The sequence below is a fragment of the Silurus aristotelis genome, assembly GCF_946808225.1.
Source record: "Silurus aristotelis genome assembly, chromosome: 22".
In the NCBI taxonomy this organism is placed as follows: Eukaryota; Metazoa; Chordata; class Actinopteri; order Siluriformes; family Siluridae; genus Silurus; species Silurus aristotelis.
In genome coordinates this window covers 19,814,537-19,829,536 of record NC_139595.1, presented here as the reverse complement: position 1 = coordinate 19,829,536, position 15,000 = coordinate 19,814,537, and the positions used below count along the sequence as shown (strand labels likewise).

The window sequence follows — 15,000 nt, the reverse complement described above, 5'->3', positions numbered from 1 at the left end:
ACAGCCCCCCAAACACACACACACACACACACACACACAGCCCCCCAAACACACACACACACACACAGCCCCCCAAACACACACACACACACACACACAGCCCCCCAAACACACACACACACACACACACACACAGCCCCCCAAACACACACAGCCCCCCAAACACACACAGCCCCCCAAACACACACAGCCCCCCAAACACACACAGCCCCCCAAACACACACACACACACACAGCCCCCCAAACACACACACAGCCCCCCAAACACACACACAGCCCCCCAAACACACACACAGCCCCCCAAACACACACACACACACACACACACACACACACACACACAGCCCCCCAAACACACACACACACACACACACACACACACACACAGCCCCCCAAACACACACACACACACACACACACACACACACACAGCCCCCCAAACACACACACACACACACACACACACACACAGCCCCCCAAACACACACACACACACACACACACACACACACACACACATACTTCTTAATAAAGACACACACTCACCCGAAAACACACATTAATACACACACCCAAAAACACACACATTAATACACACACAGTGCATGCAGATACATACACTCCCCTGAACACACACACACACACACACACAGAGTTAATCAGCAGGACACTAGCATAGATCTTGGAGATGTTTCTAAAAATGGAGAAGGCAGAAGCTCAAAACTCCTCACGTCTCGTGCTCAGAGCGTTAGTGAGTGTGATTTTCCTCTGCCACACTGCACACATTGTTCATGCAGCACTTACTGCCCCCTGCAGGCCCGGGGCTGAGTTTACAGGGGCATGTGGTTTCCCTCCACGCTGATCTTCACTGCTCCCCGAACACGCAGCTGCTTCCTCTGTTCCAGAAAACGCCGCTTGTGTTTCTCCAGAAGACTGATGGCTTTCTTACACCCTCTCTAACAATCACACCACAGCGTCCCATCAAAGAGTCTGCATCCTCCAGAGCCTCCAATCATCACTATAGCTCCACTTACACTAACGTTTACCTTCTACTGAAACCACTCACTTCCTGTAGAACATCTACAAACACGCGCTCCCTCACCAGCCCGTCTTTAATCCCTCAAACAAACGCAGTTCATCATGTTTCTGAGAAACCACAAAAAAGTGCAAACTCCTAGTCCTCCTACTCCTTCACACTGACACTGGAGACTCCTTCCATTCGTTACGTAAACATCTCCCTAATGTCAAATATTTCAGGACTGTGTGTGAAAACAGAGGCTTTCAAAAATGATGACTTTTTTCAGTCATCGCCGCAACGTTTCAAAAAGCCGGAAAGTAAACAAACGGCAGACGGAAACGTGGGTCGAAGCGTCTTAGTGTCTGCTTGTGCACAAAACGGGGACGTGAACGTTTTCACACTTTTCACTGCGGACTTTTGGGAAACGATTAAAAACTAAATCGTGGAGTATTTTAAGAGGATTAGTGTTTAGTAGATTTTAAAAAAATATATGTACAAATTCTTTATTTTTATTTTAGAAAACTGAACAAGAAAACAGTATGGAAACAATTTAGCCACTCCCACTTTACCTGTTTGCCTCCAGAGGTCCCACCCTCAACTAAAATGTTTACCCACCACCCACTTTGCCCCTCCTACTTACCCGGTTTGAATCCGACTCAACGTTCCATTTGGGTCGAACCACGTAGTCTTTATTAGAGGGCATCGGCACACGGGCCCTCGCGCAGAACCCGGGGTCACCCGGTCGCAACGCTCTGTGTGGGGGGAGGGGGGGTGGTGTTTATCTTTATCCAGTAATATAATTTAATACATATACGCTGTACTGAACAAATATTTGTGTGTGTGTGTGTGTGTGTGTGTGTGTGTGTTCACATTATACTCACTTCTCCTCTCCTGTTAACACTTTCTCCAGATCCCGGCGAGGAGTCTGCCCTCCTGAGCTGGAGACATCACACACACACACACACACACACACACACACACACAAACGTTCACATCATTAATCTAAAGTGTGTGAGAGGTTCACACAGCTGTGTCCGTCATGATGCATTAAACACACACAGCTTCAACGAAGTGATTCAGGACTTCAGGGTTACAGGTTAAAGGTCAATGTGTCAGTAATCACAATCAGAGCAGAGTCATGCGTCAGTCACACACACACACACACACACACACACACACACACACACACACACAGGTGACTTCCTGCACAGACATGGCTTAGATTCAAAACGTATAATGATCATGTGACCTTGCAAACCAGCATGGCCACGCCCCTACACGAACACTTAAAGATCTACGCTGACGTGTGTGTAACAGGTTTCTGCAGGTTTTACAAAGTCAAGTTTAAGACTTTTTAAGACCATTAAGAATTAAATGCAAGACCTATATCACATCAAAACACACACACACACACACACACACACACACACACACACACGCTGTTAGTGACTGGCCTTAACCGAGCCCTAAATGCCACAATCAGGGTGAGATTTACACTAATAACAGAAAGCTGATTGGTTGTTGTGTGTTGGTCTTATTTGTAGTCAAACTACAGTTGGACCTGCGAAATAAAGAACTACATCCTGTGCATTTATCAGATTTACTGCACTCAGTGTTCTGAGAACATTCCAGAGTCGTTTTTTTATTAAATATATATTAAAACTAATTGAACTGACCAATCACCAGCCGGAAATTATTTCTGAAAGGGGAGTTGATCATAGTCATTAAACACACAGACACACACGTCTTCAGAAAAAAAGACACTGAGGTGCATTTCGTTTACACATGCACATTCTCTCTCTCTCTCTCTCTCTCTCTCTCTCTCTCTCTCTCTCTCTCTCTCTCTCTCTCACACACACACACACACACACACACACAAACTCGAAACCTGAGTTGGGGCCCAAAGACATCAGGCTCCTCCTTCTCCCTCGCAACCTTCTGAGGCTCTCTTATATATATATGTGTGTGTGTGTGTGTGTGTGTGTGTGTGTGTATGTGTGTGTGTGTTGGTGTGTGTGAGTGTTGGTGTGTGTGAGTGTGTGTATGTATGTGTGTATGAAAGGAAAGAAATACACAGAGTGAAATGAATAAGAAACTCACACTCAAGAGGATAATTAAAAATATAAAACAAGTGTGTGTGTGTGTGTGTGTGTGTGTGTGTGTGTGTGAGAGGAAAGAAATACAGAGCGAAATGAATCAGAAACTCAAACTCAAGAGGATTAATAAATATATAAAATAGAGGAATGAACAGGTGTGTGTGTGTGTGTGTGTGTGTGTGTGTGTGTACCTGAGTCTCCTGCGGGGGGCTATCTGCTGATCGAGGTCTCTCTGCTGTCTTTCCTCTCTCGTCATGCATTTATAATTAGACGACAGACCAAAGATGGGCCGAGACCATTCATCTACACACACACACACACACACACACACACACACACACACACACACACACACACACACACAGTTCATCTCCTCTGTGGCTGTCTGTATGCTAAGGAATTAATACATTCTGTACAAGTGTTTGTGTGTGTGTGTGTGTGTGTGTGTGTGTGTGTGTGTGTGTATACGTACTGATGAGTTTGAGAGCGAGGTCTTTGTTGGGTCGTGATTCTTTGGGGTGTTTGTAAAGGAACATGACGGCTCGGCCAATTCCACTCATCTTCAGTGTCTCCTGACTTACACTGGGCAACTACACAGACACACACACTTTTATATGCATGTAATACACAAGTATACATATGTGCTTGTACACATCACTGATCTGTTTGTGTGTGTGAGATGATATGGTATCACACCTCCTGCAGGATCTTCAGCAGCTCTTCTCTGATCTTCAGAGCTGGAAGACTCTTATCAGGAAGAGGACTGATCCATTCTTTAATCGCCATCATCACACCACTGTCTATAAACGTCTCCTTCAGATCCTGCCTGAGTCACACACACACACACACAGATTGAGATTGACAAGACAACGCACGCGCACGCGCACACACACACACACACACACACACAGCAGTAGGCTGCAGGAACTGCTTACTTTTTTAGATGCATGACGACAGTGGGCAGCAGCATCAGTTTTTTCAGAGCCGGCTTCTTCTGACTGTTCAGGGTCCGATCCTCCTAAACACACACACACACACACACACACATTATACAATCATCTAAATTAATATTCTAATTATTACAGAAGAACATGAGTACAGACACTGCTGCATCTGCATGTGTTTACACAACCTTCATACTGTATATACACAATCCTCCTTGCACAACCTACTGTTCTGGTTGGTGCTACAGTGTTACTGTTTTTCCTGTGTCTCGTCTTTTTTTTTTTTTTATTCCCCTCTTCCACTCCCCTCCCTTGATTACTAAATGTTGGACATGTGCACTTTGTGTTGTTAGTTTAGAGTTTTGTGTACTTCTGTGTCACTGTATGTTGTTTGCTGGAGCACGTCGTTTCGTTTCACTGCACTATATATGGGTGAAGTGACAAAGACGACTTGACTTGGTAATTAAGTAACTAAGTATTAATTTACACACAAACGTTATATAATCACACACACCTCAGCAGCTTCGTTCATCTTGGTGATCATGGCACTGACGACGTCATCGGCGTCACTGATAAACGTTCCCCCGTCTCTGTGCCGTCTGCGCTTCCCGCTCTGGGCTTTCCTTTTTGCTAACATGATGTCGAAATCAGACATGAAGGACAAACTGGACACACACACACACACACAAAAAGGAGCGTTAACAGTCTAAATAAACCCTGCGTACACTTTAGATTCAAGTCAACATGTCCGTCAGTGCAGATGTTTCAGTAAAAGGTTAGACAGGTGTTTACGCTCGTCCAGCAGGGCAGGTAAACAGAAAGTCACTCACTCTTTCCCTCCTCTCTCCACATCATCGTCTGAATCCGAGTCGTCCACTGATGCCTTCTGTCCTGCAGCCTGCTGCTTCTCCCCCTCCAACTCCTCCTGGTTAAAGCCCTGTTCTCACACACACACACACAGAGTGTAAGACTCACTTACACATCTGTATATGTTACAGAGAGATCAGGGAGAGTCTCACCGTAAACTCCTCTTCATTCTCATCACCTGACTCTCCAAAGATGTCCGCTATCATTTTCCTACAGGGGCAGAGTGAAACAGGGGAGAGTGAGCCGAGAGACATCAGGTGTGCGCTGATCAGGAGATTGTACTCGCCAGAGCGTGTCAGTAAAAACACATTAATGGATTCAGAACACAAACTTTACTGGGTTTAGGATTTGATCGTGTGTGTGGTGTGATTCTAGTTTTTTATATACAAGCTGCTGTTCAGTAAGTTGTGCGATGTTGAATGACGACTGCTGCTCAATGTTCTGGCCTTTTAGGCTCTTGTTGGAGAACGGTGCACTGTGATGTCACAGAGGTAACTTATCTAATCTCCCCCTAGTGGTAAAGCATGGAAATACAACTGAAGGGGAATGCTTTCCTACAGGGAGAGAGTGGAGAGAGAGAGACAAGGGGGGTAAGAGAGACTGGGGGGTAAGAGTGAGACAGGAATAGGGGGGAGTGAGACAGAGGGAGAGTGAGGCAGGGGGGGGGAGAAGCCACATCCACCCCGTGTGCTATAAACCGAAGCCACACCCATTGTCCATGCACAGTAGGCAGAGGCCACACCCACTCTCTGTAAGTCTTGGACAGAAGCCACACCCACTCTCCATGCAAATTAGACAGAGGCCACTCCCACAAGCCTTAAACAGAAGCAAAACTCACTCCCCCATAAGTCTTAGAAAAAAGCCACACCCACTCCCCATACACCTAAAACAGAGCGTACCCACTCCCCATAGCGCATGAAACAGAAGCCACACCCACTTTCTGTCCCTTCCACAGAGGCCACACCCACTTCAAACCACACTCTGATGAAGAGATGATGCGTAAAGAGCAATTAAGTAAATTTCCCCTCACTCTTCCACGTCGTTTTCTGAGTCACTGTCGCTGCCGAACAGCGTCTTCTCATCTTTTTTCCCCGTGTCCATCTTCGTCCTGCTCTCCTCCTCATCCTCGCTGTCTGAACCGAGCTCCCGGAGTTTGGCGACGACCGTTTTATCAGGAGCCTCGGAGCCTTGATCACTACCGGAGTCTTCATCATCATCATCCGACATGGCCCTCCTCTTCTTCACCACTGTTCAGAGAAACAAGAGAGAGTGAGGAGGGGGAAAAAGAGAGACAGAGCAAGAAAGAATGATAGGAAGAGAGAGAGGGGGGAGGGGTAAGTAAGGAGAGGAGGAGGAAATAGAAACAGAAATAAAGAAAGAAATGAGCGAGAGAGAAGCGAGGAAGAAAGAGTGAGTGAGTGAGAGAGAGAGAGAGAGAGAGGGAGGGAGAGCGAGAGAGAGAGAGGGAGGGAGGGAGAGAGAGAGAGAGGGAGGGAGGGAGAGAGAGAGAGAGAGAGAGGGAAAGATAAAGAGAGGCAGACAGTGAAAAGGAGAGACAGACAGTGATTATGTTCCTGACACTCAGAGCTGAAGTTCACCTTTTGGTTGCTCCTCATCCTCGCTGTCGGAGAGAATCGCTTTCTTCCTCTTCACTAAAAGAACAGAAAGTCCACACTCAGCGTTAACTAGACACACACACCTCCACATTAAACCGCTTTATTCCAGATTCTTTCACATTCCACCCCAAATCCCAGGTCCTCCACATCACACAGGGGGTGGGAGAAAAAAATCTTCTCTCAGGTGAGCTTACCAGGCAGCTCCTCATCATCGTCACTGTCGGATCGGATGCCCTGAGCTCGTCCTTCCTCTTGCTCACTTCCTGCTTCATCTTTCGGCTTCCTGTCCTCCTCGTCCTCACTGTCGGACCGCATCACAGCTCCCCCCCCCTCTCTGTCATCTTTCCTCCTCTCGTCCTCGTCCTCATCTGAATCTCTCTGTTTCACTTTCTCATCACCCGATTCGTCCGAGTCATGGCCTCGCCCCTTCTGCGGCTCATCGTGTTCTGATTCGCTGTCCTGCTCTTTGTGCTGATACTCCGTTTCCGATGTGCTTCCTTTCCGCTTACGAGAGCCTCCATTACTGCCATCATCATCGTCGTCGCCACTGTTGGCTCCTCCTCCCTTCCGGTCCTCGTGTTCTGATTCGCTATCTTCCGCAGGAGCCGCCGGACTGGAGGCGGGACCTTCTCTGTCGCTGCCCTCGTCCTGCCAATCGCAAAAAAGACGTCAGGAAACAGCATAAAGTTAAAAGGTCAGAGTGAGGAAAGTTTCTAACCTCGGAGTGATGAGATTCCTCAGCGTCTGAGGCTGTGGCGTGTTCGTCCTGCACAGGAGTGCCACTACCATCATCTACACACACACACACACACACACACACAAACACACAATGTAAAGCAACTGATCTATAAAAGCTCTGATTAGTGATCTATAAGATCAAACACACAAAACAGTGATGGATCTCTATTTCTGACAGACAAAAGAACAATAACAGGTCCGGCTTTACTGAAAACCCTTTCAAACTTATCATTTCACCTCACAAAAACAACAAATGAACAACCAGACCTAGTGAGATTGTTTATATCTGGTCCTATACAGGTCTAAAAACAGTTTATTGTGATTGTGCACGTGCTCGAACACACCTCCTGATGAAGGACCATGTTCAGGAAGTGTGTGTGTGTGTTCAAGCAGTGAACCACCATTACAGTCTACAAGCAATGGTCTGATTATAGATGATGATCAGATGTATGAGTTAAACCCACTTTTCCTCTCAGGTCTAGTCACATTTTATCTAAAACTAAGAACCAGCAGAAGACAGAGATTAGCTTAGCATAACTCACCTGAGTGATTCCCTGAAAAATCCTCCTCTCCGTCCATGTGTGTGCTCCTGCCGGGACTGTTCCTCACCTCTACCACATAAACACACAGCATATATATCACACACAGGTCACGTGGGTTGAGTAAATAAACAAGAATAAACCCGATTTTCTCTCACCGAAGAAAAAGCGAGCCGGTGTGGCCTCTTCCTGCTAATGATGCTAATGCTAGCCGATGTTGTTAGCCTGCCCTGCACAGACACCACAGTCAGATTCCCTGGTTATAAAATCATTTTTTAGATAAATCTACCTGATACATCGAAATATTTATAACTCTAGTACAAGATGTACATTAACACAGTAATCCGGATAAAGCGAACTTAAATCCGGATTTTTTTTTTAGCTAGCTCCGCTATTAGCTACTGTTTTGCCACTAAGAAAAGGTAGCGCGACCTCTTCTGTGCGCATGCGTGCTCGTAGATCCTGTTGGGTCGCGTAAAGATGACGTCACACGACCGCCTACGCGCAGTACTCTAAAGTGTGCAGGAAAACATTGCAGGACTGAACGATGGAGAGGCGTGTGCGCGTGTGTGGCGCGCGTGCGTGTGCGCGCTGGTGGTTTCACACAAACCTTAGATGTGATGTACAGTATGGACAAATTATTATTTTCTTTTGGGTTTTGTTTTTTTGTTTTTTATATATATATATATTTATATATATATATATATATATATATATATATATATATATATATATATATATATATATATAATGTTTATTTTATTTTGATTATGTTTTGTGGAATATTCTATTGTGTTGGCAAATTCCTTAATTAAATAAGAATCATTTAAATAATTTTGGGGAACAATTTACATATAAAAGGTGATGTGTCCTGATATTTCTGCTTTTTAAGTGAATGTTCAAACGGCATTTTAATCTAATAAACAAAAATATGGTAAAGTCTGAGACAAAAAAATCCTAAACAGATAAAAATAAATAGATTAACAAACTAAAACTAAAAGGGTGAGTGTTGAAGTTGACCTGAGAAACCTGAGACATTACACTGCTCATGTAAGACTGAACTGTGAGTAATGAGATATAATAAAAGGTGGAATGACTCATACTGAAGCTTCATCTCTTTCAGTTCAGTGTTTGTTTTGTGAAGGTGATGTTCACACTGAGAAGGTCATTATACAATTAGGACATTTTTTAATGAAAGATGTTTTTTTTTCTCCTCAGGGACACATTTTAGACTCACAGAGAATAAAAGCTCATTGCTGCCTCGCTTTTCTCCTGAGGAACCGAGGAGCGAAAGCTTTATTTAGGACACTTGTCTCTTATTGTTAAACTTGTTATCACGACACTTTTAATGACATAACAGCCTATAGAAACTCAAGGACGCAGACTTCACATCGTCTTCTCGGAGGAACATTCTCGTACACAACCTTGATGTTCTTCTGAAAATTGTAAGAATTACAGTCTGCCTCAACCCGGATTCCACCAACGGAAAACGGCTTACATAAAAAAAAAAAAAATATTAGTTTGACAAAGAATTGTAGTTATATCAATCTTAATCAGAGTCTCAATTTAATCAGTTTTTGAGGCAGCAGGCCATCAAGGACCATCTCGAACCAAAAGGTGTCTGAGACCATGATTATCATTTAAACAATACCCTAAACTGACCTGCTGGGGGCAGCACCAGCAAAGGTGTAAACAACAGTGACCTCCGGCTCGAGAGGGTTCTCACCCAGCCATGTGTTCCTCTAGTGTTCTCACCCAGCCATGTGTTCCTCTAGTGTTCTCACCCAGCCATGTGTTCCTCTAGTGTTCTTACCCAGCCATGAGTTCCTCTAGTGTTCTCACCCAGCCATGTGTTCCTCTAGTGTTCTTACCCAGCCATGTGTTCCTCTAGTGTTCTTACCCAGCCATGAGTTCCTCTAGTGTTCTCACCCAGCCATGTGTTCCTCTAGTGTTCTTACCCAGCCATGAGTTCCTCTAGTGTTCTCACCCAGCCATGAGTTCCTCTAGTGTTCTTACCCAGCCATGTGTTCCTCTAGTGTTCTCACCCAGCCATGTGTTCCTCTAGTGTTCTCACCCAGCCATGAGTTCCTCTAGTGTTCTCACCCAGCCATGAGTTCCTCTAGTGTTCTCACCCAGCCATGAGTTCCTCTAGTATTCTCACCCAGCCATGTGTTCCTCTAGTGTTCTCACCCAGCCATGTGTTCCTCTAGTGTTCTCACCCAGCCATGAGTTCCTCTAGTGTTCTCACCCAGCCATGTGTTCCTCTAGTGTTCTCACCCAGCCATGAGTTCCTCTAGTGTTCTCACCCAGCCATGAGTTCCTCTAGTGTTCTCACCCAGCCATGTGTTCCTCTAGTGTTCTCACCCAGCCATGTGTTCCTCTAGTGTTCTTACCCAGCCATGTGTTCCTCTAGTGTTCTCACCCAGCCATGTGTTCCTCTAGTGTTCTCACCCAGCCATGTGTTCCTCTAGTGTTCTTACCCAGCCATGTGTTCCTCTAGTGTTCTTACCCAGCCATGTGTTCCTCTAGTGTTCTCACCCAGCCATGTGTTCCTCTAGTGTTCTCACCCAGCCATGTGTTCCTCTAGTGTTCTTACCCAGCCATGTGTTCCTCTAGTGTTCTCACCCAGCCATGAGTTCCTCTAGTGTTCTCACCCAGCCATGTGTTCCTCTAGTGTTCTCACCCAGCCATGAGTTCCTCTAGTGTTCTCACCCAGCCATGTGTTCCTCTAGTGTTCTCACCCAGCCATGAGTTCCTCTAGTGTTCTCACCCAGCCATGTGTTCCTCTAGTGTTCTCACCCAGCCATGAGTTCCTCTAGTGTTCTCACCCAGTATTTTGTCACTGCTACGCTTTTATAAACTTCTGATTATGATCATCATAATTTTTTCTTACAGAATAAATATTTTTAATTATAAAATGTGGAGTGTAAAGAAACAGAACACGTTTATTATCATTTAAAATCTAGCAAATCGGAAACTAGCATAAAAATAAACAATGCACAGTTTGATGATGGGGTCACCTCCAGGGGTGCAGGAGTTACAGATGTTTAGAGACGACGTAATTGATGGATCCCTTCGTCTCACAAGCTCCTGTTTCATGGCTGTTGTAATTTATGTCCAATAACAGTTTATATATTGAAAACCTCTTCTGATGCATTATGAATTTCACACATCAGCTTCCTTAAAGTCATTTGCATCATCACATCATCACCTACTTTAGGGATGAAGCGTTTCTATGAATATCTACACAGTGATGTGGAGTAGAGAATAAACAGTAGGGGGCAGTAAAAGTCTGCATCAGTTTACTTACCTGAAAAAACTGCAACTCCTCAGCCAGTGATTGTACATGAAATATCATTAACAGCAGATGTATAATCAAGACTATACTATATAGTATTTATTAAACACGAGACCACACACACACACACACACACACACACACACACACACACACACACACACACACACCTTAACCAAAGCGTCAAATACAATAAAAGTCTTTTAAAACCCGTTCAGTGCTGAACTGTGATTAGATCCACTTCCTAAAATGACATGATGTTCTGCTCTTCAGATTCATCTGCAGCTGTGAATGTTCTTCTCTCCCACAAAGATTTCAACAAAACCAACTGCAAACCATTACAAAGTTTTTACAAAGAGAGAGAAAGAGAGAGAGAAGAGAGAGAGAGAGAGAGAGAGAGAGAGAGAGAGAGAGAGAGAGAGAGAGAGAGAGAGAGAGAGAGAAAAACAGGTGGGGAAGAGAGGGAGAGGGTTAGAAAGAAAGAAAAGGATGGGAAGTTGAAGAAAAGAGAGAGAGGGTGAAGGGAGGGCAGTCAATCAGGCAATTCACCACATCAATTTAATTTTTAACAGAACAGAAGAAAAAGCCAAAATAAAAACTAGAACTTCATCAAAACCTAAACTCAGTAAAGAAAAGAACTGGATTGATAAAAACTGTCAACATTTAAGAAAATAATTTATCAAACCAAAAACACAGAGACACAAACAACACCATCACATGACTTCTTTACTGTGAAACTCTCAGACAAAACAAACATTCACTCAGAACTAAACACAAATCAATTCTGGTAAAAAAAAAAAAAAAAGCTCAAGAAAAAAGAACATGAACAAATGGCAATTTGAGATGGAGAAATGTGGACACGCCATTTCCACTCTTAAACATGTAGAATCCGAAACAAACTCGGAGCAAAAACACAAACTATAAACTGGAGCAACTAAAATCAGCCATTAAAGAAAACCAAAACCCTTTAAATTCCCCAATTAGTGAAGAGAAACTAAAAAACATCATCAAACTGAAACCACAGAAAGCTTCAGAACCCGACGGAACCCTGAACAAAATGATTAAACACACAGCTGTAAATTTCAATCAGCCGATTTAAAACTCTTCAGTCGGGTTCTGAGTGTCCGTTTACACGGCTGATCATATTTACACCCCACACAGCTGATCATATTTACACACGGCTGATCATATTTACACCCCACACAGCTGATCATATTTACACACGGCTGATCATATTTACACCCCACACTGCTGATCATATTTACACCCCACACTGCTGATCATATTTACACACGGCTGATCATATTTACACCGCACACTGCTGATCATATTTACACCCCACACTGCTGATCATATTTACACACGGCTGATCATATTTACACCGCACACTGCTGATCATATTTACACCCCACACTGCTGATCATATTTACACCCCACACAGCTGATCATATTTACACACGGCTGATCATATTTACACCCCACACTGCTGATCATATTTACACCCCACACTGCTGATCATATTTACACACGGCTGATCATATTTACACCGCACACTGCTGATCATATTTACACCCCACACTGCTGATCATATTTACACCCCACACAGCTGATCATATTTACACACGGCTGATCATATTTACACCCCACACTGCTGATCATATTTACACCCCACACAGCTGATAATATTTACACACGGCTGATCATATTTACACCCCACACTGCTGATCATATTTACACACGGCTGATCATATTTACACCCCACACGGCTGATCATATTTACACCGCACACTGCTGATCATATTTACACCCCACACTGCTGATCATATTTACACCCCACACAGCTGATCATATTTACACATGGCTGATCATATTTACACCCCACACTGCTGATCATATTTACACCCCAAACAGCTGATCATATTTACACACGGCTGATCATATTTACACCCCGCACGGCTGATCATATTTACACCCCACACAGCTGATCATATTTACACCCCACACAGCTGATCATATTTACACCCCACACTGCTGATCATATTTACACCCCACACTGCTGATCATATTTACACCCCACACGGCTGATCATATTTACACCTTTCCCTGCGGATTATATATACACCCCTCCCTGTGGATCATATTTACACCCCGCACAGCTGATCATATTTACACCCCTCCCTGTGGATCATATTTACACCCCACAGCTGATCATATTTACACCCCACACGGCTGATCATATTCACACCCCTCCCTGCGGATCATATATACACCCCGCACGGCTGATCATATTTACACCTCACATGGCTGATCATATTTACACCCCACACAGCTAATCATATTTACACCCCGCACAGCTGATCATATTTACACCCCGCACTGCTAATCATATTTACACCCCGCACAGCTGATCATATTTACACCCCTCCCTGTGGATCATATTTACACCCCACAGCTGATCATATTTACACCCCACACGGCTGATCATATTTACACCCCTCCCTGCGGATCATATATACACCCCGCACGGCTGATCATATTTACACCCCACATGGCTGATCATATTTACACCCCACATGGCTGATCATATTTACACCCCACATGGCTGATCATATTTACACCCCACACGGCTGATCATATTTACACACTGCTGATCATATTTACACCCAGATTGTGTAAATTTGTGGTAAATGATAGAACAGCGATTATTCTTCTCTAACTGCAGGTGTTTTGTGTAGGCAGTGAAACATTTTGATTTTTTAAAGAATGACATGTTGTGCTTTTTATCCATTTACAGTTACATTTATTAGCACAGTACACGTCGCTGTGAACGAGTCGTTAATATGGAAATGCTGTGTCTAAAGAGCCGCCACCTCTAACATTAAATATAATCTAATATCTAATATTAAAACCTTTTACCGTATTTAAACTTTCAGAAGTGACATCATCAATCACACGACGAGAAGCAGATGCACATCAAACACGAGGGGGCGGAGCAATTAACAGGTCATGAATACAGCTTGGAAAAAAAAACATTTACAGAAACAAATTAGAAAAGGACGTGATAGTAGGCATGACAGGAGGAATGATTCTAACCGAACTCACAGCTGTGAGTGTGAACGTTTGGGTGAAGGTCATTCCTCTTCTCCAACACACAATAAAGATTACAATTCTTAGCTGACGGTGACGATCGGCTCCACCGACAGTATATCGGTCTTCCCTGATTGGCCGAGAGACGTGGTCCTAAGGGCGTGGCTTTCTTTGTGATTAGACGGTTGTGAGGAGGCGTGGCTTTCTGTCCAGGCGGCTCTGTGACAGATGTTAAGTGGTGGAGGCCTCTCGTCCGGCTCCTCCCCTCGCCCGCTGCTGCCCCGCCCCCTGGCTCGGCCTTTCCTGCACATGCTCAGTAGGTAGGTGAGCTCGGCCCTGAAGCTCTGGTTGAGCCAGCAGTAGATGAAGGGGTTGTAGCAGGTGGAGCTCATGGCCAGCCAGTGAAAGCTGAAGTACATGGCATTGTTGGAGTGGATGGCGTGACTCGACAGCAGAACCACGTAGCAGTTTAAAGGGAACCAGCACACGGCAAACACCAGGACCACCAGCACCAGCATTTTGATGGTACGCTTCCTCTTCCTGCGCTGGAGGAAGTACTGCTCACTCGTGACATCACCGATGGCGTTACGGCACCACAGCCGACGCGCCACAGCCGAGTAAGCCGCCGTGATGATGAGGAGCGGCAACACGTACAGGAGGATGAAGGTCGCTAAGTCCAGGTACTGATGGTACTGTTCAGATGGGTCGGGAAAATCCGGTACACACAGAGAACGAATGATGTCCTTACTACAGAGAGAGAGAGAGAGAGAGAGAGAGAGAGAGAGAGAGAGAGAGAG

At 44.7% G+C, this 15,000-nt stretch overlaps 2 protein-coding genes across 5 annotated transcripts in view; both read right to left on the bottom strand.

Moving 5' to 3' along the window:
- Positions 1–608: 608 nt before the first annotated feature.
- Positions 609–8,311, bottom strand: iws1 (interacts with SUPT6H, CTD assembly factor 1). 3 transcript variants are annotated; one of them, XM_083525745.1, is made up of 17 exons: positions 7,977–8,307; positions 7,822–7,890; positions 7,260–7,333; positions 6,736–7,189; positions 6,524–6,577; positions 5,956–6,172; positions 5,078–5,135; positions 4,889–4,995; positions 4,573–4,723; positions 4,050–4,132; positions 3,811–3,940; positions 3,587–3,704; positions 3,306–3,417; positions 2,907–2,966; positions 1,900–1,956; positions 1,659–1,770; positions 609–956 (listed from the first exon to the last, which is right to left on the bottom strand). In XM_083525745.1, the coding sequence occupies exons 2-17, from the start codon at positions 7,856–7,858 to the stop codon at positions 831–833; spliced, it is 1,950 nt and encodes a 649-aa protein (XP_083381871.1). In that variant the 5' UTR covers positions 7,859–7,890; positions 7,977–8,307; the 3' UTR covers positions 609–830. The 3 variants fall into 3 exon arrangements, with proteins under 3 accessions (XP_083381871.1, XP_083381872.1, XP_083381873.1); XM_083525746.1 differs by lacking the exon at positions 2,907–2,966 and having other exon boundaries at positions 612–956; positions 7,977–8,311; XM_083525747.1 differs by lacking the exons at positions 609–956; positions 1,659–1,770; positions 1,900–1,956 and adding an exon at positions 2,613–2,823 and having other exon boundaries at positions 2,888–2,966; positions 7,977–8,306.
- A 5,707-nt stretch (positions 8,312–14,018) lies between these two features.
- Positions 14,019–15,000, bottom strand: part of LOC310717597 (G-protein coupled receptor 83-like) — a 5,374-nt gene continuing 4,392 nt past the window's right edge. The window contains exons 4-5 of one of the 2 annotated variants that reach the window (XR_014530874.1): positions 14,219–14,950; positions 14,019–14,132 (exon numbers count right to left, since the gene is read on the bottom strand). Coding sequence is in view for 1 of the 2 variants with exons in the window: in XM_083525866.1 (XP_083381992.1) it covers positions 14,287–14,950 (664 nt within the window). In the remaining variant the exon portion in view is untranslated. Of the gene's footprint in view, positions 14,951–15,000 lie in introns of both variants that reach the window. The other variant, XM_083525866.1, reaches the window with a different exon arrangement.